General features: G+C 38.6%; 1 protein-coding gene across 1 annotated transcript in view; it reads right to left on the reverse strand.

Annotated features, from left to right (window-relative positions):
* PLPP3 (phospholipid phosphatase 3) overlaps positions 1–27,999 on the reverse strand; it is a 130,078-nt gene that overhangs the window by 17,929 nt on the left and 84,150 nt on the right. The window contains exons 3-4 of the mRNA XM_044085509.1: positions 16,089–16,369; positions 15,934–15,991 (exon numbers count right to left, since the gene is read on the reverse strand). Coding sequence (XP_043941444.1) covers positions 15,934–15,991; positions 16,089–16,369 — 339 coding nt within the window. The remainder of the gene's footprint in view (positions 1–15,933; positions 15,992–16,088; positions 16,370–27,999) is intronic.

The raw sequence follows: 27,999 nt of genomic DNA on the forward strand, positions 1-27,999 counted from the left end.
AAAAAAACCAGACAAAATTAGTGGCAATTTATCAGCAAATATCTCAGTTATATCCATAAGACATAGAAACTAGTAAAACTTCATTTGTTTTAGTGCACTTGAGATTATAAAGCACTTCAAATAAATTAGGGCCTATTAATCTGTCACAGACTAATGCAGAAAACAGAAAGAAGACAAAAGAAGGTTATGAAAAGAATAAATTGCATCTATAAACTGGAACAAAATGATTCATTTTATACAGAGATTATTACTGGAAGACTTCTAAGCTTTTATGCTGTTTTTTTTTGTTCCAATCAGTTTGACCACCAAACTGATTTGTCCCACATTGATTCATTTGTTCTATCTTTTTCTTCCATTCCATCTAATACAGTATCCCAAATGGTTCTGGGGGAAGTCATTTCCACTCTAGATTACTTTCCTGACAAAAAAGATTGATGGTGAAGTGAGATCCAAGATTCGGTAACCAGGTGCCATCTTTCACAGCAGATGAGGATTTTTTATATTCTTAATCCTATTCCCCCGACTATTTGTGTGTGTTGAACACATTGTAAGTTCAAACACTGGAGTAATTTACTTCACTGAACATTCAGTGACATTTCATCAAGCAATCACATGTTCAACTTGCAAAATATCTACCCTTCAAGATAGAAAGTTAAACAACCCCCTCCCAAAAAAGCATGTTTTTCCATGGGGCACCCCCCATCACCCCTTACATCCCATGCAATCTATGTATGCCAATTGCAAGATAACACAACAGTGGGAAAAAGGCAAATTCACACTCCACCCCACAATGCCATGACCTTCCACATACAGATGCCAGTGTTCTTCAGTCTTATGAGAATTCAGTGTCATAAGCCAACAACAAAAACCTTCAAGATTCTGAATATTTAATAACATGAAAAGATCCCAGTAAAATGTATTGCCTACAAGCAGATTCAGCCAACAAATTGTAGGCTTGTGGTATCCAACAACAAATAGCCCTGTGAAGAAAAATCTGTGGTAGGACAGATTGCCACTGGTCACTCAGTCTTACCCTTTCTGCCCAGCTCCTCTTGTGCTGGGCCCATTATTTGAATACTGGTCACTTATGTCACAGTCACAGCCATAACATTTAGGTTTAGTCTTCGATGCATTGTCAGGTCTACTTTTCTTAAAATCACTTTACTATAACTACAGTGTTCATGGTGCAAAGTCAAGATGACTTGCTCTAGCAGCAAGAAAAAGGATAGGACTATAACACAGTGCCTCAAATGATTACACAAATAAATTGGCACAGTGCATAAGAAAAACGGTGTAGTATAAACAGCACTGACACATTTATATATGTGAAATAGAAATTCAAACTTAAATTCAATAGCATTCAAGATGGAAATGTGTAACAGTGAGCAAGATTATTTAACAGAGTTAGAGATGCTATACTAAGAATATATATGCACATTTGACAGTAGACAGTCACTACTAGTTCACTTGGTCTGCATTTGGCCAAAGAGAAGTACCACGTAATTTCAAAATACAGCCTCAGTTATCCCCCATCTACAAGTGCAGTTCCAACACCAATTCAGTAAACTACAATCTAGTTGGAAATAAATGGACAACAGCACCAGGGAAGGTGATAAAAGGGATACTGTTACAAACATGTTATGACAGTCTAAAATCAACCAGCATCAGGAACTAAACCAGTTTGATTTACTGCCAAGAAGTACTGCAGAGCAAGCTTTGTACACTTCCACGAATCGGCAACATCTCTTCTGGGTAAAGGAGTCTAAACAGATGTAATTTACCTGGTTTTCGCTAAGGGTTTTGGCTTGGTACCACATTGGACACAATTTGGAAAGCTAAAGACAAGAAGTAGCAGTCACTGAAGGCAATGGACTTAGGGCAAGGGACAACTGAGCAGGCTGAGCAAACACATTCAAAAACTTGCAAAAAGCAGTACATGTGATCCAGTCCCATAGCAGACTAAATAGCAAACTTCTTCATTCTATTTTCACATTTTGTAATACAAAATAAAATAAGAACCCTGTGTCATTTTTCATCTCTCTCTGTTATGCAGCCTAAATCCACTCAGATCACATTTTATCTAGGGACTTTCTTTTCCCAGGTGTCATATAATGCATAAGACAGAGTTTCAGTTGTCAACTTTTCAATCAGGCTGCCAACCTGCTTTTTGTTACTTACTACAAAGAGATTTACCTTCCTTTCAATGCACAGCATTCCTCTTTGGTAAATATTTGCAGAATATGGCTAGACTAAGAACTAGTCCTTGCAGTGTACCACTAGAATCACAACTGTTCTATAATATTAAAACAGAGGTTAGAAATAAGAATTCAGACCTCATTTCAAACAAGCAACATGTTTTTGATAATTTTCTGGTATGAGTATGTATGAAGAATAATAAAGGTTCTTATCTACTACATAGACCAAAAAGTGGTCTGGTGTTTCAGGTAAACAGTTCCAGTCAGGGAACTATAGACTCACCAACGTAAATAAAGAGGGAAACAGCCTGAGTAAACTAGGCAGATTGACTCTGTTCTATAGACTGTTCAGTAAGTTACTCCACCATCAGGGCTACTGTGTGTTACCAGGGAGGCTTAACTGTTTTAACTCTTTACTTTAGAGTTGTACGTTAGAAAAAGCAGTCCATTACCTGATTAGCAAATTTCCTGAAGTAAGATTAAACTCGTTTTTTTTTAATTGCTAAAAACTGAAACACTGCATTTTTGTGCAGCTGTTTAATTCACTCATCTTGCTAAACTACAGAGTTGCTAGCAATCTCACATTTGCCCCTCAGTTTACAGTATTTCTGCATTGAAAAAGAATGTGAGGATGCAGTTTTAATAAATGACTCTTGATTCTACTATTCTTTTTCAGTTTACTTGTTGCTGATGTCAGTTCAGGCTGGTTATTTTAAGAGAGTTTGAATTTCATAACAAGTGCTACTGATAAATAGCACTGCAAGTCTCAGATGAGCCAGATAAGTAAGCCAGAGAAACAATCTGATGACATGACAATTAATGCTTCAGTGAGGAAGCTATGTTCATGGACAGCAAATTCTTTGCTGGAAAAGCTTACGATAAAATGGCTCATACCAACTTATTTAATTACATAACTCGAGCCTATAAAACAGTACCTTGCATGCAGAAAAATGAATCATATTCTGACTGAGCTGCGTTTAATTTATGCTTTAGAAGTATTTTTCCAAAGCCTTTCCTTAGTGGGGGGAGGGTGCTTTTTTTCCCTACAGCAAAACATACCATCTCCCAGTGGTACATGATATGACACTTATTCTTCAGTACATTTTAATGTGTGCAACCATGGCAGACATGAGATATGCACATTTTGCATGTTGGCAGACATTCAGCCTGTAGTCTGTCATTCAGCTCCTTAATGAATCTGCACTGTTTTTAATTTTCAGAGACACCCTTATTATTCCATTACAAATTTACTCTGATCCCAAATTGATCTGGCACACAATCAGAGCAGAGTCAGACGACAAAGCATTAAGTCGTCTCAAGCATTAATATTTGTGTGCTTATTCTCCATCAGAACATAAGTTTTTCATTCAGACTGATTCACCACAGAGTTTGAAAAAAATCATGTTCCCTAGGAGCTCACCAAGAGTGTAAAAATATTATCTGTTTGAGTTCAAGTTCTGTTAAGTTGCACAATGTAGGAGAATGTATACACAGAGCTGACACTGTTCTTGGATGGAATTACATTAAAACTTGCGTGGATTAATCTCATACATACAAAGAAAAATTGTTTCAGTCTCATGTACTAAAAGGTTTTGCTGCATTCATGCATCCCTGGGACCTGGTATTTTTTTTTCATATTTTTACCTATTTGTTGACCAGGTAAGCCTACTGGACACAATCCTTTTCCAGGGGTGATTCAGGAGCACCGTATTGTTAAGTGACTTACTCAGAGTCACACAGTAGGCAAAGAAATGTATACGGAATCAAACCCTATACCATGGTGCAGGATGCCGCTTAGTAACACCTCAGACCTTAAGTCTTCTGCACTACAGCATCTCTAAAATTGTGAAACGTGAATGGATATACAATGACATTATCACTTGAATGACCAAAGGCTTACCGTATGGATATGCTTAACTTACATTAAACACAAGAACTAGTTATGCCACTGGATAAGTCATTCACTTATAAACGATAGGAGAGATATTACATTTCCATAATAGTGAGGACTAAAGCATGAATTACACAGACAAACTATTTTTGTGATCATATGCATTATCTAAACTGCTAAAATGTAAACCTTTGTGGACGTACTGAAAAACAAACTATAAAGTGATGTAATCTAAGGCTTCTATGTTACTAATGTGTTTAATTTAGTAAAAACTACTAGTAGCAAGAGAATTTTACAGAGGAAAGTGGTTCAGTCACCCAATATACAAGTGAAAACTGAAGGAAACTGAGGAGTACAGGATGATACTTGTTAGAAATCCACATCTTTATACATCTCTCCATACTCCCAAACATCTGTTTAATTTAATCATTTAAAAGACATCCGTGGATCTATGCATTCTAACTTCTCAGTTTTATTGACAATTTTCCTCAGTCACCCTCCAGTGGAATATAAACAAGCACAAACAAATACAATATTGGATTACCATGACCTAATGAAGCATCTCATTTATTCATTTGTCATAAATATAAAGTTAGTATTAGCGATATATGCCTTTCCAAATACTCATAAACACATATCTAAAATACTATGTTATGCTGTTTAGGTGTAGTAACTTTTTCAGGAATGGTACTGCATTGCTTTTTTTTATTTTTCAAATAAAGGAGGCATTGAAATACATTAGCTGTTCTTTATTAAAACAGTGCCTTGTTTGTTTCTTTAGAAACTTCCTCCAAATGGCATTGAACCAAATCTGCATTATCCACTAAAATAACTTCTTGTGACTGAAAATTTGCTGTTTCCTCTGCCCACCCTTGTTGTTACTCCCAGCAGAAAAAATATTGGTTGGTATCTAGAAATAAAGGTTATTACAAAGAAGGTAAACAGCAGTACTCCAAATGTTTAGACGTTTGACAGAAACAATGGTCTGTTCTACTGCATCCAGCAATTTGTGATAACATGTATCCCAGAGCACTGACTGAAAATGCAAATTTGAGTTACTGCAGACTTGCTGTCACTATATCTTGAGAGCAGAGGGACTTCTGGTTTCGTTGTTTTGGAAATCTTGCCAGGCAATCCAGCAGATTTCATTTCACTTCCTTTATATAAGGCCATTAAGCTCTGAAAATTAACAGAGATGAGTGCACCAAAGCACCACAGAATGGTGACTACTACAAGAGCTTTAGGGAATTTAGTTGTGTTAAGTTATGGAATCGATAATTCATCCTGACAAACAATCCAAACAATTATTCAAAACTGGTCCACCCCTTAAACATTTTGAACAACAGTACATCTGCTGTCTACATATTAAAGAAATCTGAAAAAATAAAACACCCCTTCACATACTCCAGTGTGCAAGCATTTTAGCATGTTTTCTTAAGTTCTGCACAAGGAATTGTACAAAGCTCAAACGAGTCTTTTACACAAAGTCTATTAATATTGACCAGAAAGTAAATTGCAAGGATTCTGAAGTCTAAAGAGGAAGCTGAGATAGAAAATTATTTGCAAACATTCTCAAGAGTTGTAGCATATCTACAGCAAAATTCATGTGTACAAACTGGATGAAGTAAGCAGCGGTTGTTATAATTAGAAATGCAATGCTTAAAAGGGTGAAGCAGCTCTTTCAAAGGAAGAAAAGTCAAATTTCCCTGAGGTGCACAAATCTCACGGTGGATTATATTAAATAAGAGAGCAAAGAGGATTGAACCCCTAACATGACGGCACAGGTTGCCCCCAATTAAAAGCCTGAAATAGAATTTTAATTAGATTTTTAAATGAGTAAAATTCAGACTTAGTTATCTGCAGCCATTTAAATACAAGACAGAAATCTACAGAGTTGGTATATTTAGTTGGGGGGCTGTGGGGGGTGTTGGGGGTGATGCCTCCCACTTGTGTGGGTTTGAGATGCTTCAATGTGTTTTTTTTTTATATATTGGCCAACTGCCTCTTTGCCCGGAAATCTTTTCTACACTAAAGTCATATTTCAGTGTTGTCATCTTTATTATATGAAATTCAGGTAATTGGAATTTTGGTCTACTCAAGCAGACCCATACATACAGATTATATATATATATATATATATATATATATATATATATATATACTGCAACACTATATGCCGAGCATTTGCAAAGGATTTGTTTTGACAGTTTGCAAAGAGTTCTGGCAGCTGAATGGATTCACTAAGAGTGATTGCAAAGACCATGTTTGGTGTAAAAAAGGGGCTTAGTCTTTTCGTTGTGGAATATCTTGCAAGGTGATTTACGCAAGGCATCTTCTAACTCTGACATTTTCCTCCAGAAGCAATTAAAACCAGAAGTAGTACCTTCAGTGAAAAATATCTTAAGTCTACTGAATTTGCTTCCAATCTAACACTGAAATTTCCAGGATGTGAATGTACCTTCTTGGCGGTCATAAGTTAGTTGATATTTGTGAGAAGGTAAGAAGACAGATTATTGCAAAACTAGCCACTCTGTTGGTGTAGAGGGATAAATCATTCCCAGCTGTGATTCCTCACAGAAACTGGGGGTATTGCTCATGGTGGCCTAGCTCAAAATGGGTTGGATGGTGGGCATTGCTGAGTTGCTGCAGATGTGGTGCAATACACCACATACCCTCATTCCACACCCATCTCTAAAGCATCACCACAGAACTGCAAAAAAAAGTGGGGAAATAGTCAGTAGGGTATTAATGCAAAACCTTCCGAAGAGACTGTAGTTGGGCAAGATCCCTAGGAGGACCTTAGGATTCATGACAAGATCCAGCAGTAAGAAGAGTTAGTCCAGAGGGTAAGGAGTCATTGGTTGCCCCCCCAACAAAGACATGGTGCCCTGAGTAACAGTGCCATGAGGATGATGTAGGGGGACCACAAAATATACAAAAAATGTAGAACTATGCACCTTGACTAAGGAACAATGTCTGAATCAAACAAGTAATGCAAGTAGCCTGAAAGTACTAGTATGAGGCATCGATAAAGAATCAAACCATTCTGTCCATGAAAAACAATTCTTTTCTACTTCTGTTGGTAAGATTTTCTTTCTCCTTCCAGTCCTTTTAGCTTCTTTAAAACTACCCAATTCCTGCAGAGAAAAACTTAAAATGTCATGCTAACACAGAGAATTTCAAGTGATTTGGGTGGGATGTAGAACCTTGCCCCTTGTTGAGTCAGCAAAGGTTTATGTAAAAGCAATGGCACTGGTAAACAACAGATATAACTCAGTAGCAGTGAAAACAGCTGTTGTACAGATCAAGAGAGAGAGAGAGAGAGAACTCTTAGGAACAAACTGTCACTTTCCTGTCTTGCACTGAAGAAAAGTTTCTGGAATAAATGAAAAGGTGGAAGGACATGTGTCTGTGTCTGTTTCAACTGAAAAGAAGTAGGCATATGATGAATTATTAACAGGCGCAGATTATGTTCTAGAGCCTGTTTCTAAATCTTAATTCCATTTTTGCATAGTTGAAAAGATTAGCTTTTCTGTGTTTATTTAAATTCCACATCACTATAGTCTTGTTTGTATTGCCTTATGAGTATTCTAGCTGGCAAGGGCCTGTTATTGCACAATGATATGAAATGTTTTTTTTTTTTCTTTTGGTGAAACAAACTGCTAAGAACTTAAAAGTGATGGATTGCTGAAACAGTCACCCTGAATATAACTCGAGTGCAGTTAGAATTTGATTTCAGGATAATGGAAGTAATAGCCATCCCTACAGATGAATTGGCTGTGTTTGTCTACTTTAGGAACATGTTCTTTATTTCCAATACTACATGAAGCATTATAACCTGAAATGTGTGTATTGTTTCTAATTGTTTTTGAGATGCCAATGCATTTAGCTGTCATGTAATTGTGCTTAAGGAAATATAAGAATGCAGAAAACCATGTATCCTAGTGCCCTCAGAAAACTGTCTATTTATTTTGCTTATAGGTTCATAGGTTAAAACTAGCTACACTTGTGGGCCATTTTAAGCCTAGCCAATCTCTCTGTTTGTACTCAACATTTATTTTATTTAACATTTGTTGACCGGGAAAGCCCGACTAGGATGGAGCCTATTTTTAGAGGAGGCCCAGGTAGAAATGCTCCAAACGCATACCGTGTAATGTGGAATGAAACCAGAGTACCCTGAGGAAACTCACTCAAATGCAGGGAGGATATGCAGACTCCACACAGAAGGCACCCCAGCTGAGAATCGAACCAGAAAACCTCTTGGTGTGAGGTGACAACGTTAACTGCTGCACCACTGGACATAACCTATCCCATTTAGTTATAGATTGGCCATACCCATCCCATGGTTGTGTAATATCCCTAGTGAGAATAGTTGGAATCATACCATAGATAGTTTGAGGGTATCCATGCATGGGAAAATGCATTTAGGTGCTGCCTCAGTCCATTACTATAAAAGGGGCAGTCCAGGGATAAATTTTCTGTTTCCCATCCATAGGTCCAAGTTGCACTTGACTATGGATACAGGTAAGCTTTCTTTTACATGGATGGGGAGAGTCTGTTGCGGAGCAGCTGTTTTCGCTGTGAGATATACCTGTAGATATATAATTGTGATGGTTTGCTATTTTGCTATTTTGAATACTACTCAAGGAATGTCTCTTCTCTTGTCAATAATTGGAATACCATCCCTACCTCTTTAGTAATGAATGCCTTAGTAAAGTGACTTCTGTTTAATGAATGAAGGAGGATCTCTTGCAATTTACTATTATCACCAGAAATACAGCAATGAATTGGTCCAAGAAATACACGCTGAACTTGGAACAGGTAATTTTACACAGCTTCACAGCTTTCTACTGCACAAGTTTTAACAGCTTCCTGTGAAGTTTTTCAAGTGATTTCATTGCTGAATCCAATGACATTATTTTTACTAGTGCCTGTCCCTTCTTAAATTCATGTCACATCACACTTTTTATATAAAAAAGACTGGCATAAGACCGTATACTTTAGTGAAAAATTTTAGTGGAAAAATGTGTGAAGAAGTGCTGGTACACACTGCCTCTGTTAAGGACTGGGACACAAACAATGTTCCCTGGTGTCAAGTAATTTGCATAAAAATAAGCTTGCAGGTTATGATTCTCGGTGGTTAGTTAATTAATGAATAGCATTTAAACAATTGGCTTAATCACACAGCCATTTGATACAAGTCTTGATATAAGAATAAGAGTCTGGTAAGTCATTTATAGTGACCACTTAGAAACTGAAGTGAGTATGTATTTAGAATAGTGTTTGTTGATGCCACAGAAATTTATGTCTATCAACAGAAAAGTCTGCAGTGTTGAATCAGGGTTTTTTCAGCTGTCCAATGTCTTCCCCAATCTTTTGTGACTCTTCCTGAATCAATACTGTTAATAAACTATCAGTCCACAGATTTCAAAATTATCGTTTACTTCTTTGATAATACCGATTCAAAGATTTTAGCTATGGTTTTGCAATATGATAATCAATGACATATGATAGAGTTAATGGGACCACTTTTAACTAATCAGAAATTGTTGTTATTTGATTTTGTTGCATGCATTGCTAGAAGTCACCTCCTATGGGTTCATCTTAAATCACGGCTGACATAAAAGGGGAGATGGCATGAGCAGGAAAAAAGCATACACAGATATGATTTACTTACTTCAGTACTACAAACTGCTACTCATCTGATAAGAGGGGACATTTCCAGTCGTAGCAAAGAAATTAGCAATAAGAGAAGTTGGTTGAACTGTAAAATAGGCTTCTGAAAGAGTGCAGCAATGCGGGTATGATTCTGTTCATCACGACATGGTGTGACTAACCACTATGCAGAAGTGAAGGATGCTTATCTATCCACAGCATAATACATCTATGCACTATCAGGACAGTCAGAATGCATGTCGGAAAGTGAGTCTTGCATAAAGTGGTCACATTGGAATACTAGACTACTAGCAGGGTTGGCAAGCAAAAATGGGTGTCACTTTAAATTCTGATTTTGTGTAAGGTGCAAGGTTGATTTGTTTCAGCACAGCTAACTATTTTTTCTTGCTTGAGTTCCAATCATGATTATTGGATCACATAGATGTATGAGATACCCAATGACCTTTAACACTGCCCATTTATGTTCCAACATATGGTGACTTGTTATGCTTTCTTCTGGGATAAATTCACACCAGTACAAATGAAGCGGATTTCAGTCAGTATATGTAATAAGATACTCTTCAGCTGATGAGTAATACATCTTGATGCCAGAGACAGACAAAACCACCATGGAAATATTTAAAAAAATAAAAAAGTACAGAAACATGATGGGACAGGGGACAACTAGCTACACTATCTAGAAAACAAACTTATGTCTTGGTGCTTTTATTTTTTTTTTTTGCGCTCTAATGCTCTTGGTTTAGAAATAAGGCCCTTCTCACAGTGTGCTAATTTCCTGTGTATAATACATAAAGGTTTATGCACTCTGTGCATTGGTTTGCATGCACAGGTTTTTGAAAGTGATTAAATGAATATCAGCCTCGATTGCCAAACAGCCTTAATTATCTGGTAAAGAACTTACAGTTATTTTTCTGCTGACAAGAATGCTGCCCTAAGCATAACTGCACATGTGCCTGCATTATTTGTAAAATTCTTCCCAACAAAAGCCCCTCTGAGACCCTTAATGTGTAGTTCTGCCATTATACCTCTTACTTTGAAATATATCACTTCTGATTTGCATGAATTCAGAAAGGAGGGAAAAGATGCAAAACAAAAAATAAAACTTGCAACAAGCTTTGATGTCCTTAAAATTTGCAATTAGAGCATGTGCCATTTCTTCTGTTATGGTTTACAGTACCTTAGAATGACAGATGACAAATTACAGTGTTTTCCTGTAATTATACTAGTCTGATGTTTTGCTGAATGTGTGTCTGCTGAATTAAAGTAATGTTGTTTAATTCTATAAGGCACATATTTGCATTTGACTCTGGCTGGTACATTGGATCATATGCTCTTGATGTATACTTCCTAGAACATGCAACCATGTCAGGGATCTAAACCAGATTCCATTCAGCCACAGGGCTCACCCCAGCTCCTCTTTGCCTTCAGACATTTGTATATAACCAATCTAGTGTACCATTTACTTTTATAAAATGGTACTTGAATGATCAAGCACACCAAGTTTCAGGATTAAACCAGCATTGTGGTGATGTGTGGCGATGCATTAAGCAGCAAACAGATTTCCAACATATGAAATAAGCCAGAGAGAGAAAGAGAGAGATCAGATTTATCAACAGATTGACCAATTAAAAAAATACAGTTACTAAAGTACAACCAAGGAACCTTTAGGGGTAGGTGTACAAAATACAGACAGCGTCAACAGGTTGCTTATGGAAATCTGAAACATGTACTGAATAAACATTACTTTTTTGTCTGTTTGATGTACAGGTCATAGACATTTATAATCTGGTGTTTTAGTAATTGTGTATTATACTTATATATTTTTTTTATATTTGCATGTCAACTCATGCATTCCCTAATGAGACTTGATCCCATTTGTTGTCTGGTGATGGGGACCTGCTAAGTCCACCAGGGTAAAAACCATCCAGGGGGTTGTCACTTATGCAGCCATGTGTATTGCTTGTGTGCTCACCAGCACCCTGACAACTACCATCTCCTCCACGATGGGGAGACATGCGACTCAACATCACTATGGGGAGGGGGTCACAATGCATTCCCATATGAGAATGAATGATCCTCTGTACATGCTCAGTGAAGGCTACTGCCCATTGGTGGTTTAGTACATCATACCCCTGTTTCCAGGTCATGTCACAAGTCTGTTACAACCCTTAACCGGCTCTGCTTCCTACCTTCAGGATGGGCATACCCTCCCCTCATTTCCAGCTCTATCAACATGCCCAAGCTGCTAATGAAACTCAAGCTGCCTGGGCTGCACTAGACATTCTATTCCTCTACAACACCAGAGCGGGCATGTGTAATACAGCTTCCCTTAGTTGTCATAGTCGTCGTTAGTGTTCTGTTTTCCTTCACATGGAGGAATGGTATATCGCTGACCTTCCTGTCCATCTGCTCTAGACAACAGTACAGCTCACCATTAGAAAATGGCAAGCAAAACTGTGCCTTTTTAGCTAATCAGTCATGCCTAACATTCCCAGGATTTCACTTGGTCTTAACTGTGAAATCAGAAACAACACTTTATAGCCATTTTTTATGTTCCCTATGCCAGTCCATTATATTATATTATGTATGTAGGTACATACAGCATTTCAGAAATTGCAAACAATTTCAAGTTTATCTCACAGCATCTCACAACCTGTAGATTACTTCACTTTTATCTTATTAAATATCTAAGCTTTTTCGTATTATAGTATAAAACACAGCTTAAATGTAGATTTAAGAGAGTTTCTCTAAAGGCTTCCACAGAAGATGGGACCCAACCAACACAGACAACCTCTCATCAATAAAAAACACACACAAGTAACTAAAAAAACTAAATAAATACACTTTCTACATGGTAGCATGTGTTTTCTTGATTTGCTTGATTGTAGATATCTGGTGAATTGTAATTTCATAGGCTTAGCATAATTACTGCACAAGATACAGGAGAGCCATCTACGTTCTGAAGGGAGTGTGTCAAATTGGCAAAGCTGGTTTCAGAAAAAATAAAATGGTCAAAGAATGTTAGCCAAAATTACATTCAAAATAGAGTTTGCCTCTTTCTCCACTGTTGTGCAAACTTAGGAGTTGGTATATATAAGTCTAGGGTGTGTGTGTGTGTGTGTGTGTGTGTGTGTGTGTGTGTGTGTGTGTGTGTGTGTGTGTGTGTGTGTGTGTCTGAGTGTGTGGAGTGCTCCCCCACAGTGGTGCAGTGGGGCTTGTCCTCTGCAAAAAAAAAAAAAATCTGTGATGTTTAATGAAAGTAGTTTTGGCATGCATTTCTGAATACTTTGCATTCATCAAAGCTACTCTTGGTGAGTCTCTATGAATCCATTCTGAGACCCCACAGTTCTGAAAGAATAAAGGGGAGTCTGCTTGCATGCTCAGCCGCACATACATAACTAATTTTGTATTTATAATCATTCTCTGTTTCTGATTTATTACTGCACAACTTTTTGTGCGTTTTTTTTTTTTAATTTGCCTTTCATTGTGTCTTTACGTTAACTTGATTTTGCTTTATTGCAATATTGTCCTAGACTCATGTCTACAATGACTGAATGGGTTCTGCTGCTGAAACCATGGGACACTGTTAAGTATACACACACTAGCCTACCGTTGTTTCTGTTCAGAGACATTAAGGCAGTAAGTGACACAGTGATTCTGACTGAATGAAATAAACATTTAAATACATTTAAACTTTATAACAATAACAGTTATATTGTCATGGGACATGGCATGCTCTTTTAGGGGTTTATAGTTTACACTTCTAGAGTTCCTCACTAGCAAGCATAGCAAACATTTTTTTTTACTTTAATACATCAATACTTCTTTCTAACCATCAGATGCATCCAAATGTGAGGCACAAATCAGTGCTGAACAAGAGACTTCCAGTCAGCAATAAGAAAGGACACAACAGTATTTAGATCCATGTGGGCTACCCACTCAGAACAGTTAAGAACAAAACTGCTTTCTACACATGCAACATTAGAAAAGCAGCATTATACAATGACCCCCCATTAATATTCAAAAATGTGCATGCTGATTGGTCAGCGTGCACGTTGTAAATCAGATTTATAGTAATTGAAAAAGGTCCAGTCGCCCAGACTTTTTCCATTATTATAACTCTTTTTTTACAGCAACGGAGAACACAAGATCTCCATTGCTTCACACTGTCTCGCTATGTTAAACGAGTTTAACATAGCGAGACAGCTTTAAAAAAAGCAATGGAGAATCTCCGTTGCTTTTTTTAAAGCTGTCTCGCTATGTTAAACTCCTTTAACATAGCGAGACAGTTTCTAAAAAGTAACAGAGATCTTGCTTTCTCCGTTGCTTTTTTCAAAACTGTCTCGCTATGTTAAATGGGTTTAACATAGCGATACAGCTTTAAAAAAAGCAACAGAGATTCTCCATTGCTTTTTTTTAATGCTATCTCGTTATGTTAAACCATTTAACATAGCGAAACAGTTTGTAAAAAGCAACAGAGATCTTGCTTTCTCTGTTGCTTTTGCCCACAGCTCTGATGTACTGCGTAGGCATACGCATGCTCAGTACATCAGAACTGCCGCAGAATACCAGACAGCTGCGGAAGGGCAGCAAGGAGGCATTATACAATGCCATTATTTAAGAAAAGTAATTATTTTTTTTCTTAAATAATGTCATTGTATAAAAGCAATAACCCACTTCTGGGTGTGGGTAATGCTGGAGTTACCCACGGTTGGTTTTGTTTGGCCACTCAGGCTTCGCCCTCGTGACCAAACCACACCAACCATGGGTAAATCCAGCATTACCCACACCCAGGCATGGGTTATTGCTATATTATTCTCAACAACAACTGCACTTTCATAAATAAATTATGTTACTTCCCAAACAATATGAAATGCACATTAAGGAGAAGAAAAAAAATTAAGAAATGTCATACTGGTCCACTAATAGAAATCATAAAAACACTGGAACACACACACACAGACACAGACACAGACACAGACACACACACACACACACACACACACACACACACACACACACACACACACACGCACACACACACACACACACGTGTAATTAGAGCTGCATATTTTTCCATACTAGCATTTTCAAGTTTTCTGCTTTTAGCCAATTGGAAATGATATACTTCCCTTTCTAGACACAGGTGGTAGTCAAGCACTGTATATAATATCAGTAGATTAAAAACTCCTAATGAAGGGCTCATGCAGGCTTGAAAGTTCTAGCAATTACAGACCTATATTGACCCAATAAAGGGTATTATATCACACTTGTGTTCCAGTGTCTTTGTGCACTATGTAGAAACAACAAAACCTCTTTTCTCTGACTACACTCCACCGGCCATTGTGCCTTCTTATTGGCCATAAAACTATGGCAGTTATTTCCTCCTGAATTAACTGATCACATAGACCACACCCTGTTTATGCCGCAATTCAAATAATACTTACTAAAACAGTTTGAATGCAACTGTCCATATAAATGAAATATCACTTAAATCAATATCTCCAACTGTGTAGTAGCTTTACCTCCCACTTACTTGATCCACCTGATTAACTCGCTTATCCTAAACTATGTTTCAGACTATCACACAATTACTGGTCTAAACCCACTATGGACAATGTACTCTCCTGTTTCATATTACTGATCTCTATTACCTTTACTACCTTAGCTACTACTGCCATATATGCAACACTTCCTCCCCCTATTTTAATGCTGTTTTCCCTTTTCTATTCCACTTATGTCACTATACATATATTTGGTTTGTGATCGTCTGTGTATATACTGCTTGCCAGATTGTCTACACTTTTTCATAAATGTAAACCACTGTTATTTGTATACTGTGCATTGTTTTGTTACATTATGATCTCAACCAGGCTAAACTAGTAACTGGTCCATGTTTGATCTATGTTGTACTTTGGTAAACAAATTTAAATAAATAATATGCTTAGATCAAACTCAAGATATATCGTATCAGTAAAAAAAAGATGACTTAATAGTCAGTTCCTGAGGTTACTGTCTCCAATGGCACCTTGGTCTACATCTTATACTTTAAAGAATTTAACTAAAGCAAACTATGCATTGTCCAATAATAGCTTGGTACTTGTTTCATTCAGGAGATCTGTTTATCTTACACAGCTGAATTCATTATGGCCAAAACTTGAAGGTACTTACCACTAAGTATAACATGGCATACATGGAAAATGATGCATGACCCGAAAAGAAAGATTTTCTGCAACAAAAAAAAAAAATGACAATAGCACATTTAACCAAAATCAAGAAAGAATGTTTAATAAGATTTATAACAGTATGTTTGCACACCATATTACCTTGCCTCTTGCACTTTATGTACTGGTCCTGTACACGTATAGTTTGTTACGTAGCCATGTGAGCAGCTCTCGTTAGAAAATTTTGGCTTGCAAACATTCAAAAAGTGGGGTCGCAGTCTTCCAATGGAGACTTTGGCAATGTCTGTAAATGACTGGCTTATAGCACAGCCAAAAATAAAGCAACCAGCTTGCCTATAAAGAGCTGCTACATAAGAATTCTGGATAAAAGATTTTGGCCTCTCTTTTAAGTAGTGGATTCTATAGCATTCTCCCAAAGTTATCTGAAACAAAATAAATAAAAACAGTTGGCACATTACAATGCAGAGTGAAATGGCTTACTAGTTCTTAAAATAACTAAGAGGCATTCAATGTATTATATAGCACCTACTTCTGGAATACAGTACATAAACTATATACTAATCTGACTGCTTAATGTGTCTAAACAGTACATGCATTACTCGCATTATAGTCATTATTATAAGAAATATATTTGTGTTCTGAGCAGTATTCAGTATACATCAGGCAAACATTAGTAATCTGAATTCTTAGACAACCTTCGTATGAAACTTCAGTACTGCTGGAAGTACTAGTTATTTTGCACAATAGACCATTAAAATGTTTTATTTCATTTCATCAAAAGCAGATGTCTGGATGAATAAGCTAAACAAAAGATGAAGAAATGTAAAAGCTGAGCAATAAAAACATGCATCAGAAGATGCTTTATGAGATACGTACAATATCAGTGTTCAGACACAATTTAATTTAATTTAGTAGTCATCGATTAGATAAATACACTATAAACACATGTTCAGGAGACAGAAATTACAGCCAACATTATTATCTTTGGGAGGATTTAGCTTAAATGAAGATATGATCAAAATGCAGAAAAAAAGTCTAGCAAGCAGTAAAAACAGCCATGAAAAATATATTCTATATGACCAGTCCCAAACACTATACAGAATATGCAATAGAAATGAATGACAAAGAGCAAAACATATTCTTCATGATATACATGTATGAAATAAAGAATCTTATGGTGAGCAGTGAAATGAAGAAGGGAGGATACATAATAATTTAAGAGAAAATGAGAATTCAATTGTTCTTCACTAAACTGAATTTTTGAGGATTATTGGTCTGCTTTGGCTAAAGTAGTGAGATTATTGAAATATAAGCTGTGCATTTTTCAAGTTGTTAATAAAGACCCTTCCGGTTTTAAAAAGTAGATCATATTATTGCTGAAACACTTCATTACCCATAGTAAATATTTGATGGATGGAGGAGAATACATATGCAAAATGTACCATGGTACAATACTGATTAGACGCACACGGTTAACTTTTTTATCACCTGATAAACTGTGATTGAAATGTCTTAGAAGTAAACATTGGCATAATTGTGTGTGTGTGTGTGTGTGTGTGTGTGTGTGTGTGTGTGTGTGTGTGTGTGTGTGTGTGTGTGTGTGTGTATGTGTGTGTATTTGCATGTACACATATGTGTGTGTCTATAAATGTACCTGTAAAGAGTGTTTACTGGGAGTGATACGTGTTTATGGTATGTGGAGGACTTAATTTAGACAGCCAACATTGGTCCTGAGGCTTTGTTTACTAACAAGTTTCTTTTTACAGTGGAAGCATTTCAACTGCTGTGCAACCGTAGTTTTAAGCTGTATAAACCGTGATGGCAAAATCAGTATTCCTTTGTTTTAAAGGCTGAACATATCTGGAACTTTGAACATAACCAGGAAATATGTCCAGTCTGTCCCCATAAAAAATGCACACTAAATGTTAATAAATCCACTCTCTGCAAACAACTATGTAAATGAAAAGCAATAAGCAAGCAAGCAAGGCAAAACCACAGAACAAATAACTGAAATTGGGAAAACAACCCCCCCCCCATCTTAGGATAGAAATGTGCAGTATTAACGGAGCATCTCCCATAAGGGTATTTTTATTACTACTAGCAGTAGATATACCAGCCCCTGATTCATCATGTTATTCCACCTGTATATATTTTTTATTTCACATATTTATTAAACATGTAACCCCACTAAACTCAACTGTCCCTGACTTGCTTAGAATCACACAATAGGCATAAGAAAATGAAAGAAATAAAACAATGCACATAGGCACAGGAAACAGATTAGTAATAGTTGAGGGCTTTATTTCTCAGGCTGTAAGACACACACAAAAAAGCACCAAACAAATCAATGACACTGATATTAAGAATCTCATATTCTACCCACTGAGCTAGCCAAGTTCATTCTGATACCTAAATGTATACATACAAGAAATAATAAGAGTTGGTAGTTGCTGTTTGGATATCGAGTATGTATACTGTACCACTGCAACACAAGTTTTCACTCAGTAATTTGACTTCTTACAGCATCCCACAGACATGCAACTTAGGCTGATTGGTTCAGCTATATTATCTTTAACTTTTACATTTTGGAGCTTTCTCTTGCAATTACATATAAATGCACTATTGGTTCTATGGAATTTATGCATTTAGTAAAATTATAAACAAAAATGTTCCCTTTGTTATCTTTGCAATGTCTCCATTTCATAAAACAAATCTTACAGCAGATAGTACATTTGCCCCCTCCAAATTAAAAAAAAACAATCCAGCTTTGTATAGTATGCATTAAATTCAAAACTGAAATAATGACCATTCTAAATGTATTCAGTGGCTAGTATGGAATTCTGCAGGAAGACTTCATGGAAGTATGATGTCGCCTCTGGACCAGTAATCAAGGAGCCTAAATCCTCACCAATGACACTGGTGAGGGACATTCACTTGGAACAAAGATAGATACACGCAGTATTTCCAGATGCAGCTCTCTGCACCAAGCATAATTTCCCTTAAGAGAACGCAGGGAACACACTCAGTCTGGGGTCTGGGCCCCCCCCTCTCTCTCCAGGCCCCAAATAATATTTCACACTGGCACAACTATACAACTGAGTCCTCAGCCAAGTGTCTCAGGCCAAGTCCTTCACCACCCTCCCTGTGAAACCAGTGCTCTGTGTTCCTGCTTCAAATAACTGATATATACACATACACACACACACACACACACACACACACACACACACACACACACACACACACACACACACACTTTGAGATTTGATTTTCACACACACACACACACACACACACACACACACACACACACACACACAGGGGAAAGGCTGGCACAGATTTACTATCTATGCCCCTCTGCCCAGACTATATAGTAGTTACTGCTACCAGGACACTCCAGAGCCAGCTACTCTAAGGCTGCTGCAAGGGTACCCAATTATACTGAATGAAATTAATTTTAACACAAATGGTAATGTTGACCAAACAGCACGGCTTTCAGGAACTGCCACAATGTCACCAAATAAATATAACTACTTTCAAAGGTTAAAATAGTCTCAAAAGACTAACCACAATAAAAAAAAGTTTAAATATGTTTAATAATAAAAAATAAAAGAACATGAACATACTAAATATCTATTTATAATAAACACAAGAGTTTCAATTACAGGAAACAGTAAAATAACACAGATGAATAGATTCACACATATACAGAAATACAGTATTTAACTACTCTCACTAGATTTTCCTGACTGATCTAAAGAATTACTATTCCCTGGTTATTTCCTAAAAGAAGTGTGTGAGGGATCCTTCTTTTTCAGGTTCCAAAAACAGACTGCTCTGAGACTTCTGTCTCACTTAGCATTAAAACAAAATTTTAGTCATTGATTACAGAATGACATCACATACATCTGGTTATCTGACTTCTGGTTCCCATACTACCCCCTTTACTAGAAACCGAACCAAAATCTCACACATATGTGTTACCATACACACAGATAGAGCTTTACTAAGATGTGTTATAGCATCTAGAAGCCATAAATCCATTTCAGCACTTCCACCCTTTCAGTGTAGAAATTATTTCACTGCTAAAGACAATACAGAAGGCTTCCTAGTACAAACTTTTTGTCTCTGGCTGCACTGACACCTGTGAGATATAATCTTTATGGCCTAAATCAAGTAATTTAATTTCAGGATATTTTTCAAAATTAGCTGGACTGACATTAACCTCTTCTATTCCAGTATCCTCTGTTACAATATTATTTTCAACAGTTATAATACAGTCTGGCATACAGGTGTATTTCTTTTTTCTGTCCAACAGGACCCACTGTTGGAGCATTTTTTAACACAAACAGTTTTACAAATATATTTTCAACACAAGCACTGGTACAAATCAGTTTGATATACAAATGATATATAATTCTTTACAAAATTCCAGCTAGCTATGCAGGCATATGTTACACATCCACTGCCCTACTTCTCCTGGCATTGCTGACAATACTTCATGTCATCACAGTAAGGAAAAAGAAACTTTTTGGAAACTGAAGAAAGTACAGTTGTGTACGCTTAACATAAATGTAGATGTTTGAGTGTATTCACTGTTGCAGTCCTTACAAAATGGGTTATCTGGCTCCCGGTAGCCCACAGTCGGCCAGAATACCAAGGTCTTTGATATATGACATTGGCTGCCTTCGGCTTAGGCCTGACATCAGGACATCAGGTACAAAAGAAGGCAGCCAATGCCATTTACTCAGTTTTTCTTGCCTTAACTGTCAGGAGCCCCCAAAAAAGGTTAGACCAGGAAAAGAAAATCCAGTCTGTGCCCTAGGTAAAAAAGGGGGGAAGGAAGGGGGGTGGAAACCAGGACTACAACAGTGAATACACTCGAACATCTACATTTATGGTAAGTGTACACAACTGCACTATGTTCGTCGTGTTTCACTGTTGCAGTCCTTACAAAATGGGTTGATTCCCAAAGCCCAAGAAAAAACAAAAGGAAGGAGGAATGCCCACTGTTTAAGAGTTGGTAAGGATGCCCTGCAACACTGCAGTGGCAAAACCAGCCCTGGACTTAGAAAACAAGGGTAAATTGTAATGTTTAGTGAAAGTGTGGACAGAAGTCCATGTAGCTGCTTCCAGTATGTCCCTAGTAGGTACACCTCTTAAGAAAGCTGCTGAGGTAGAGGCTGCCCTAGTAGAATGGGTCCTAATACTCTGAGGAGGAAACTTGCCATGCTGTAAGTAACAAAAGTGAATACAATGAGCAATCCACTTAGAAATGGTCTGTTTTGAAATAGCTTTGCCCTGAGCTCCAGGAGCAAAGCTGGCAACAACTGATCTGACTTTTGAAAAGATTTAGTCCTGTCCAGGTAAAATCTAAGCTGTCTATGCACATCCAGGGAATGCAGTAACATTTCCCTTTATTCTGAAGATTAGGAAAGAAGGTAGGCAGGTGGATAGACTGGTTAAGAGACAGGCTACAAACCACCTTAGGCATAAAGGAGGGATTAGTTCGAAGAGAAACCCGATCCACATGGAAGATGATAAAAGGCTCTACTACCATTAAGGCCTGCAGCTCAGAAACTCTTCTAGCTGAAATAATAGATCTCTATCACAACATCGAACTTCCAAAACATTGACCGCCATAAGGTAGAACTTGGAAGTTCAAAATGTGATAAGATCGAAAGCTCAAAACAGTGATTTTTTTCCCACGGAAAAAAATCGCTGTTCCGGGAAACACACACACAACACACGCACATCTTAAGCCAGTTCTAATGTGGGAGCTTCACCCCCCACACCCCCTGATGTGCCCCTACTTAAATATACCAACTCCGAGATCGCACCACAGTGGACAAAATAGCAAAGCCGCGGAAACGGCCCACTGACTTATTTCCCTGGGAAAGAAGTCGATGTTCCGCGGCTTCGATATTTTCAGCTTTTGATCTTCCAAGTTCGACCTTATGGCGGCCGATGTTTTAGAAGTTTGATGTTCCAATATAGACCTGAAGTAATAGCCAAAAGAAAGGCAGTTTTCTAGGACAGAAACTTCAGGTCTGCTGAGGTAGCTGGTTCAAAAGGAGGCAGAGTAAGTTTCTCAAGTACAAAATTGAGATCCCAAGCAGGAGTAGGTGCCGTTCTGGGAGGCTTTAAATTGCTAGCTCCCCTGAGGAACTGCTTCATCAAGGGATGAGAGAAAATGGGATGCTCAAAGGAACAATGAGCTGAAATAGCTAAAGCATGGATTTTGATAGAAGAAAAGGAAAGTCCACTATTAAGCAAGCCTGCCAGACAGTCAAGAATGAGAGGAAGAGAAGGTTGAGAAGGGTCTTTCCCTCTAGTCTGCATCCAAATGGAGAATCTTTTCCACTTATCTGTGTAAGATTTCCCAGTGCTAGGCCTCCTGGCCTCACGAAGGACCTCAACCACTTGTTAGGAAAGGTTTAAATTATGAGCCAAGCTGCCAAATGCAGAGTCTGAAGATGAGGATGCAGAATTCTTCCCCCCTCTTGAACCAAGAGATCTGGTATCAGGGGAAGATGCCAAGGTCGAGACTGGGAGAGACTGCGATGTAGTAGATACCAATGTTGTCTGGGCCAGTCTGGAGCTATGATGATGGCCCTTGGTTTTTCATCCTTTATCTTTAACAGCACTCTGGGAAGAAGGGGCAGAGGAGGGAATGCATAGATTGAGAGCTGTGTCCAGGGGAAGGAGAGAGCATCCACTTTCCAAGATTTGTTGTGATGATCCCTGGTGCAAAAGGTTGGAAGAAGGTGGTTGGTTGGAGATGAGAAGAGATCCACCTGGGGAGTGCCCCAATGCTGAATGATGTGATAGAAGATGGTCTTGTTTAGTTGCCACTCCTGAGGATCCAGGACCTGCCTGCTCAACCAGTCTGCCAAGGTGTTGAGCCTACCTGGAAGAAACTGAGCTGTCAAATGAATGTCCATGGAAGCTGCTATGGACCATAGTATCATGCTTTGTCTGCACAGGGCTAAGAGTGCATCCCTCCCTGCTTGTTGACATACCACATGATTGTGGTGTTGTCTGTCCTGACCAAAAGAGTACCAGGAGAGTGAAGATGTTTGAAAGCCATTAAGGCCTGCTGGACTGCCATCAGTTGCTTCAGATTTATGTGCAAATTAATCTGTTGAGAGTTCCAAGTCCTCTGAATGCATCTGCCCTCTAGATGTGCTCCCCAAGCAAAGTCCGAGGCATCTGTGGTGAGAGTATGGCAGGAGGTGGACAGAAATGCAGGCCTTTGTTCAGTGCACAGGCCATCACCCACCAAAGGAACTCCATCTGCAGGCAGGGAATTTGAGGAAGTATCAAGTCTAAATCCTGAGTGTGTTGACACCAAAGGTTTTTGAGGTACCATTGTATTTTCCTCATATGCAGTCTGGCATATGGAATCATCAGAATACATGAAGCCATGAATCCCAGGGCTTGCAGGAATTGCCTTGCAGAGAGCTGGGCCATGCTTGCCAAATTTTTGAAGCAATTTGAAAGCTCCATTTGTTTCTCTTGAGGGAGGAATGCCATCTGGGCGGCTGTGTTCAGGCTCGCTACCAGGAATACAATCTCACTGGTGGGTACCAGTTTTGACTTCTTTCCATTGATGGTGTAACCCAAAGAGGTGAGAATGTTCTTTAAAAAGTCCATATCCTTTAGAAGTTGCTCTGAAGAGTTTGCCTGAATAAGACAACCGTCCAAGTAAGGGTAAATATGAATATTTCTTTGCCTGCAAAAAGCAATGACTGGAGCCAGGAGTTTGGTAAAAACTCTGGAAGCAGTAGATAAGCCACAGGGCAGTGCAGAGAACTGGAAGTGCCTGTTCCCCGACCTGAAGTGGAGGAACTGCCTGCAGCTTTCCCTTATTGGGATGTACAGATAAGCTTCTTTGTGATCCAAAGTCATCAGCCAGGAATCCTTGGCCAGCATTGACAGCAACTGCTGAAGAGTGAGCATTTTGAATTTGGGAACAACCAGAAATGTGTTTAGAATGGACAAATCCAGAATAGGGCACCAGGTGCCCTCTTTTTTGGGAACCAGGAAAAGTCTTGAGTAGAAACCCTGGCCTATCTGTGGTGCAGGAACTGGCTCTATTGCTCCCAGGTTTAGTAAAGAAGAAGCTTGTTTTTCTGCTTCTGCCCTTTGATTTGGGGGGATATCTGGGTATCCTTGGTGGACAGGGAAGGTGTGAAAGGAGAACTTGTAGCCTTGGGATACTATTTTGAGCACCCATTTGTCATCTGTGATGGTGAACCAGACATTTGCAAACATAGCTAACCTTCCCCCCAAAGGAAACCCTGGGTCCGCAGAGGCAGGCAGGGGAAGGCCGGAGTCAATGGGAATGCTTGCTTAAGGAAGTATACTTAGAACTCCCTGATTTTGAAGAGGACGCCTGCCAGTGCTTAGCCTTTTGAGGGGTGGAAGTCTGTCCCCTAGAAGACCTATAACCCCTAGACTTAGTGCGACTGTTTATTAAGGTCAGGAAAAGTCCAGTTCTTAGAAGGGTAATGTCTACTAAAACAAGGAGGCTGAACTTGCAGAAAGTCCTTAACAGTTTGCATAGATTTGGCCTTATCCTCCAACTTTTTCAACACCTCTTCTGCTTTGTTACCAAACAGATTGTCCTTGTGCAAAGGCACATCCAGTAATTTAGATTTGACAGGTTCAGAAAGGGGCTGTTCCCTGAACCAAGCATGTCTTCTAATGACAGAACCAGTGGCTGCTGCCCTGCAAGAAGCCTCCAAAGTGTTGAAACCACAATGTAGAGAATATTTAGTGACAAGAGTGCAGAATTCAATAAATCATGCATGTCCTTACTCTCCATCAGGGAAGGAACACCAGAAATTCTAGCCTTAATAGCCTCCAAAGTATGCTACTGATACTTAAGCATATGAAAAAGACAATTAACAGACCTAATCGCAAGGCTGGAGGAAGTATAAACCTTTTTACCCCATCTATCCAAGGCCCTAGATTCCCTGTCAGGAGGAACAGGATTTTAGCAACTGTGGCTTTAACACCCTTAGGGCCCTGAGAAATAATCTTTGGATCAGCTGTAGGATTCTTGAAAAGGAACTGATGAGAATCAGGAACTCTATAATACCTGTCAGGCTTTCTGGGAGGAGGAGGAACAGAATTAGGACTTAAATAATTCTCCATGAGAACATCAACATCTTCCAAAACCGGAGGGATAGCCAAAGGCTTAAGCTGTGGCAAATCCAAGAATTCCCTAATCAGTTTCTTAGGCTGAGGGTAGTCCTTACTTTCCCATTTGAAATGCTCCATAAGAGTATTCAGAGTGTCTCCAAAAGAAAAATCTTCTGGAAGGGAGGCAGAAGGGATGGAGTTTCTGCATCAGAATCCTCAAAACCAGAAAAAAGTGGAGAGTTTCTCTCTTCATCAGCAGAGTTGCTGGAAACCTCAGGGTCTGAGGCAAAGAAAGCTTCTGGGGACAATTTCCTAATCCTTTTAGAAGGAGGTGGCTGAGAGCCCTTGATAAGGGTCAAGAGATCACTAGCCATTTTAACCATCTGAGCCTGAGGCATTTGATGGGAGGCCAATGCCAGCTTAGGAGTAGATTTTCGGCTGGATGGCCTAGCCACCCCAGAAATCTGAATCAAGGTCATCAGTCTTGATCTGGTCTCCGGGTGGAGAAAAGAGGCCTCAGAAGCCGGCACCTGCTTAGCGGCTCTGGATCCATCAGAGGTGGAGACTGGCAGAGGGTCAGAATATGAAGTGGAAGCCTGCGGTATGGAGGACTCAGAAAAGGCCACTGCAGACACCTGCTGCTGAACATCCATGGACTGCAGGGGCAAAGAAAGCACCTCACTGACTACCACTGGGCTGACAACTAACTTAACAGGGATGTTGTCAGCTAATTTGACCCTAAGCCTGTCGTGGTCCTTATCCTTGCACTTCTTAGGAACATATGAAGTCAGGAGACCAGAAGACGCCATAATAATGGACTTAGGCCAAACTCTGAAATGCTTGAACAGGATCCTAGCTCTATGGCGTATGATACATGGGTTGGAAGAGGCACAGAGAACACAATTAAGGACGTTGTGCTCAAGGCCCAAACAAGTAATACAATAGGCGTGAAAATCACAGTGTTGAATCTGTTTTCCACAGGCAAGACAATTATTAATTTTCTCTGACATTCGTTAAAGCAAGAAAAGAGGGTCCCCAATGGGGTACTTATCTGAGGATGTCTTCAACTAAGCAGTCAGAATACAAAAAGAAGGTACCCGGCCGACCAGCACTCGTGCAAAATGCTTCTGCTTCGGGCTCCACGGCAAGAAAGACTGAGGAAATGGCATCGGCTGCCTTCTTTTGTATCTGATGTCCTGACGTCAGGCCTAAACCACAGGCAGCCGATGTCATATACCAAGGACTTTGGTATTCTGGCTGACTGTGGGCTACCAGGAGCCAGATAACCCATTTTGTAAGGACTGCAACAGTGAAACACAATGAACATGAGCATCAGAGGAATACTTTACTCGGGGAGAAACTTTAGGTGGGAAGTCAGAAAAAAGCATCATAATATGAGAAGTGGTTTTTAATATAACAATGCAGACAGGTAAAATAGAAAAATAAATAAATAACATAATGGAAGCAATATGTAATAGTTGAGAGAATAGGATGTAAAACTGGAAAGCTTGTTTTGGTTCTGTTAACCCAAGTTGAATACTGTGAGTTACTGAACAATAATGACAATAAAACAGAAATAAAAGTCAGTTCACTTTTAGAAGTTCTATGACAGCAGTGGTGCAATGGTAGCATTGTTGCTGCACAGCAAGAGATTCTCCAGTTCAATTCTCAGCTGGAGTGACTTCTGTGTCAAGTCTGTGAGTCCTCCCTGTGTTAGTGTGTGTTTGCTTCGGTTTCCTCCCACATTAAAAAGACAAGCATCTGGAGTGTTTCTCCCCAGGCCTCTGCTGAAAACTGGCTTTGTTCCAAATTGGACTTTCCCAGTTAACAAATGTTAAATAATAAAATCTAGCTGGGTTAAATGGAAGTCACATCTACGATTTGAACTTCAGTTTAATAAGTATATATTCTTTTTTTAGGAGTTCACATAAGGCACTTGTTCATGTTCCTGTCTCTCCTTCATGTTACTCTCTGCAGACAGATAGATACACATATACAAATGTAAATAATTCTAAACAAAGTTAAATATGGAAATTGCACATACATAAAGCAATAACTGAGCTAACTGGCTATATTAGGTGCCTTTCAGATTACTTTTTCATTCTCAATAGTGGATTTAAAAATTCATGCATCAGTTATTGTTCATAATAAACAGAGTGCTCTTCCTAGTTTCAGTAATTAGAAAAATGTATTTTTATTACATTACAACTCTCAACATTAAAATGAAATAGCAATGGTGTTGAATTGAACTAATAAGCTGAGTTGCACTTTTATGATCTGTACTTGGCATCATTTAGAAAACCTGTAAAGATAGAAAAAAATGTATAAGTGGACCACAACCTAGTCCGCCTATTTACTTGCATAGGAAAATGTTTATCATACTTGCATGAGAAAGTTGTGAAAAGGCTATCTTAAACAAGATGATATTCCATCCATGTGAGAAAAAACAGCATTACATTAGAGTAGTGTCAAACATGCTGTTGATTGCATCATATAATACCATACTTTACAGCTTATGGTTTACTTACTCCCATCCAGTGGGAGCCTGGCTGGCACCAGCTAAAGCAAACCCTTGAGAACTTGTCTGACCACCATAAACTGTGGTTACCCAAAACTGGCAGTGGTGCTGTTTATGCTTCAGCATAACTAGCTATTGTCTAATTTCCTTGTTGTTCATGATATCCTTCTATTTAGCAGATTTACTAGTTTGTAAACTGCTAAAAACTGTCCCTTGAGGTTCACTGCAGTGTATGCCGGATCAGACCAAAATGAAGAAAAAAGTGCTCAGTATTTTTAAAGAAGAGGGATGAAAAATGAACAACAGATGTGGTTACATTTCACTTACAAAAAAGTACAGACATAAATACACTAGCATTCTATGGAACTGTTTCACCATAAAAAT

Source organism: Protopterus annectens, chromosome 10.part0, assembly GCF_019279795.1.
Source record: "Protopterus annectens isolate FY-2018-M chromosome 10.part0, PAN1.0, whole genome shotgun sequence".
Lineage (NCBI taxonomy): Eukaryota > Metazoa > Chordata > Ceratodontiformes > Protopteridae > Protopterus > Protopterus annectens.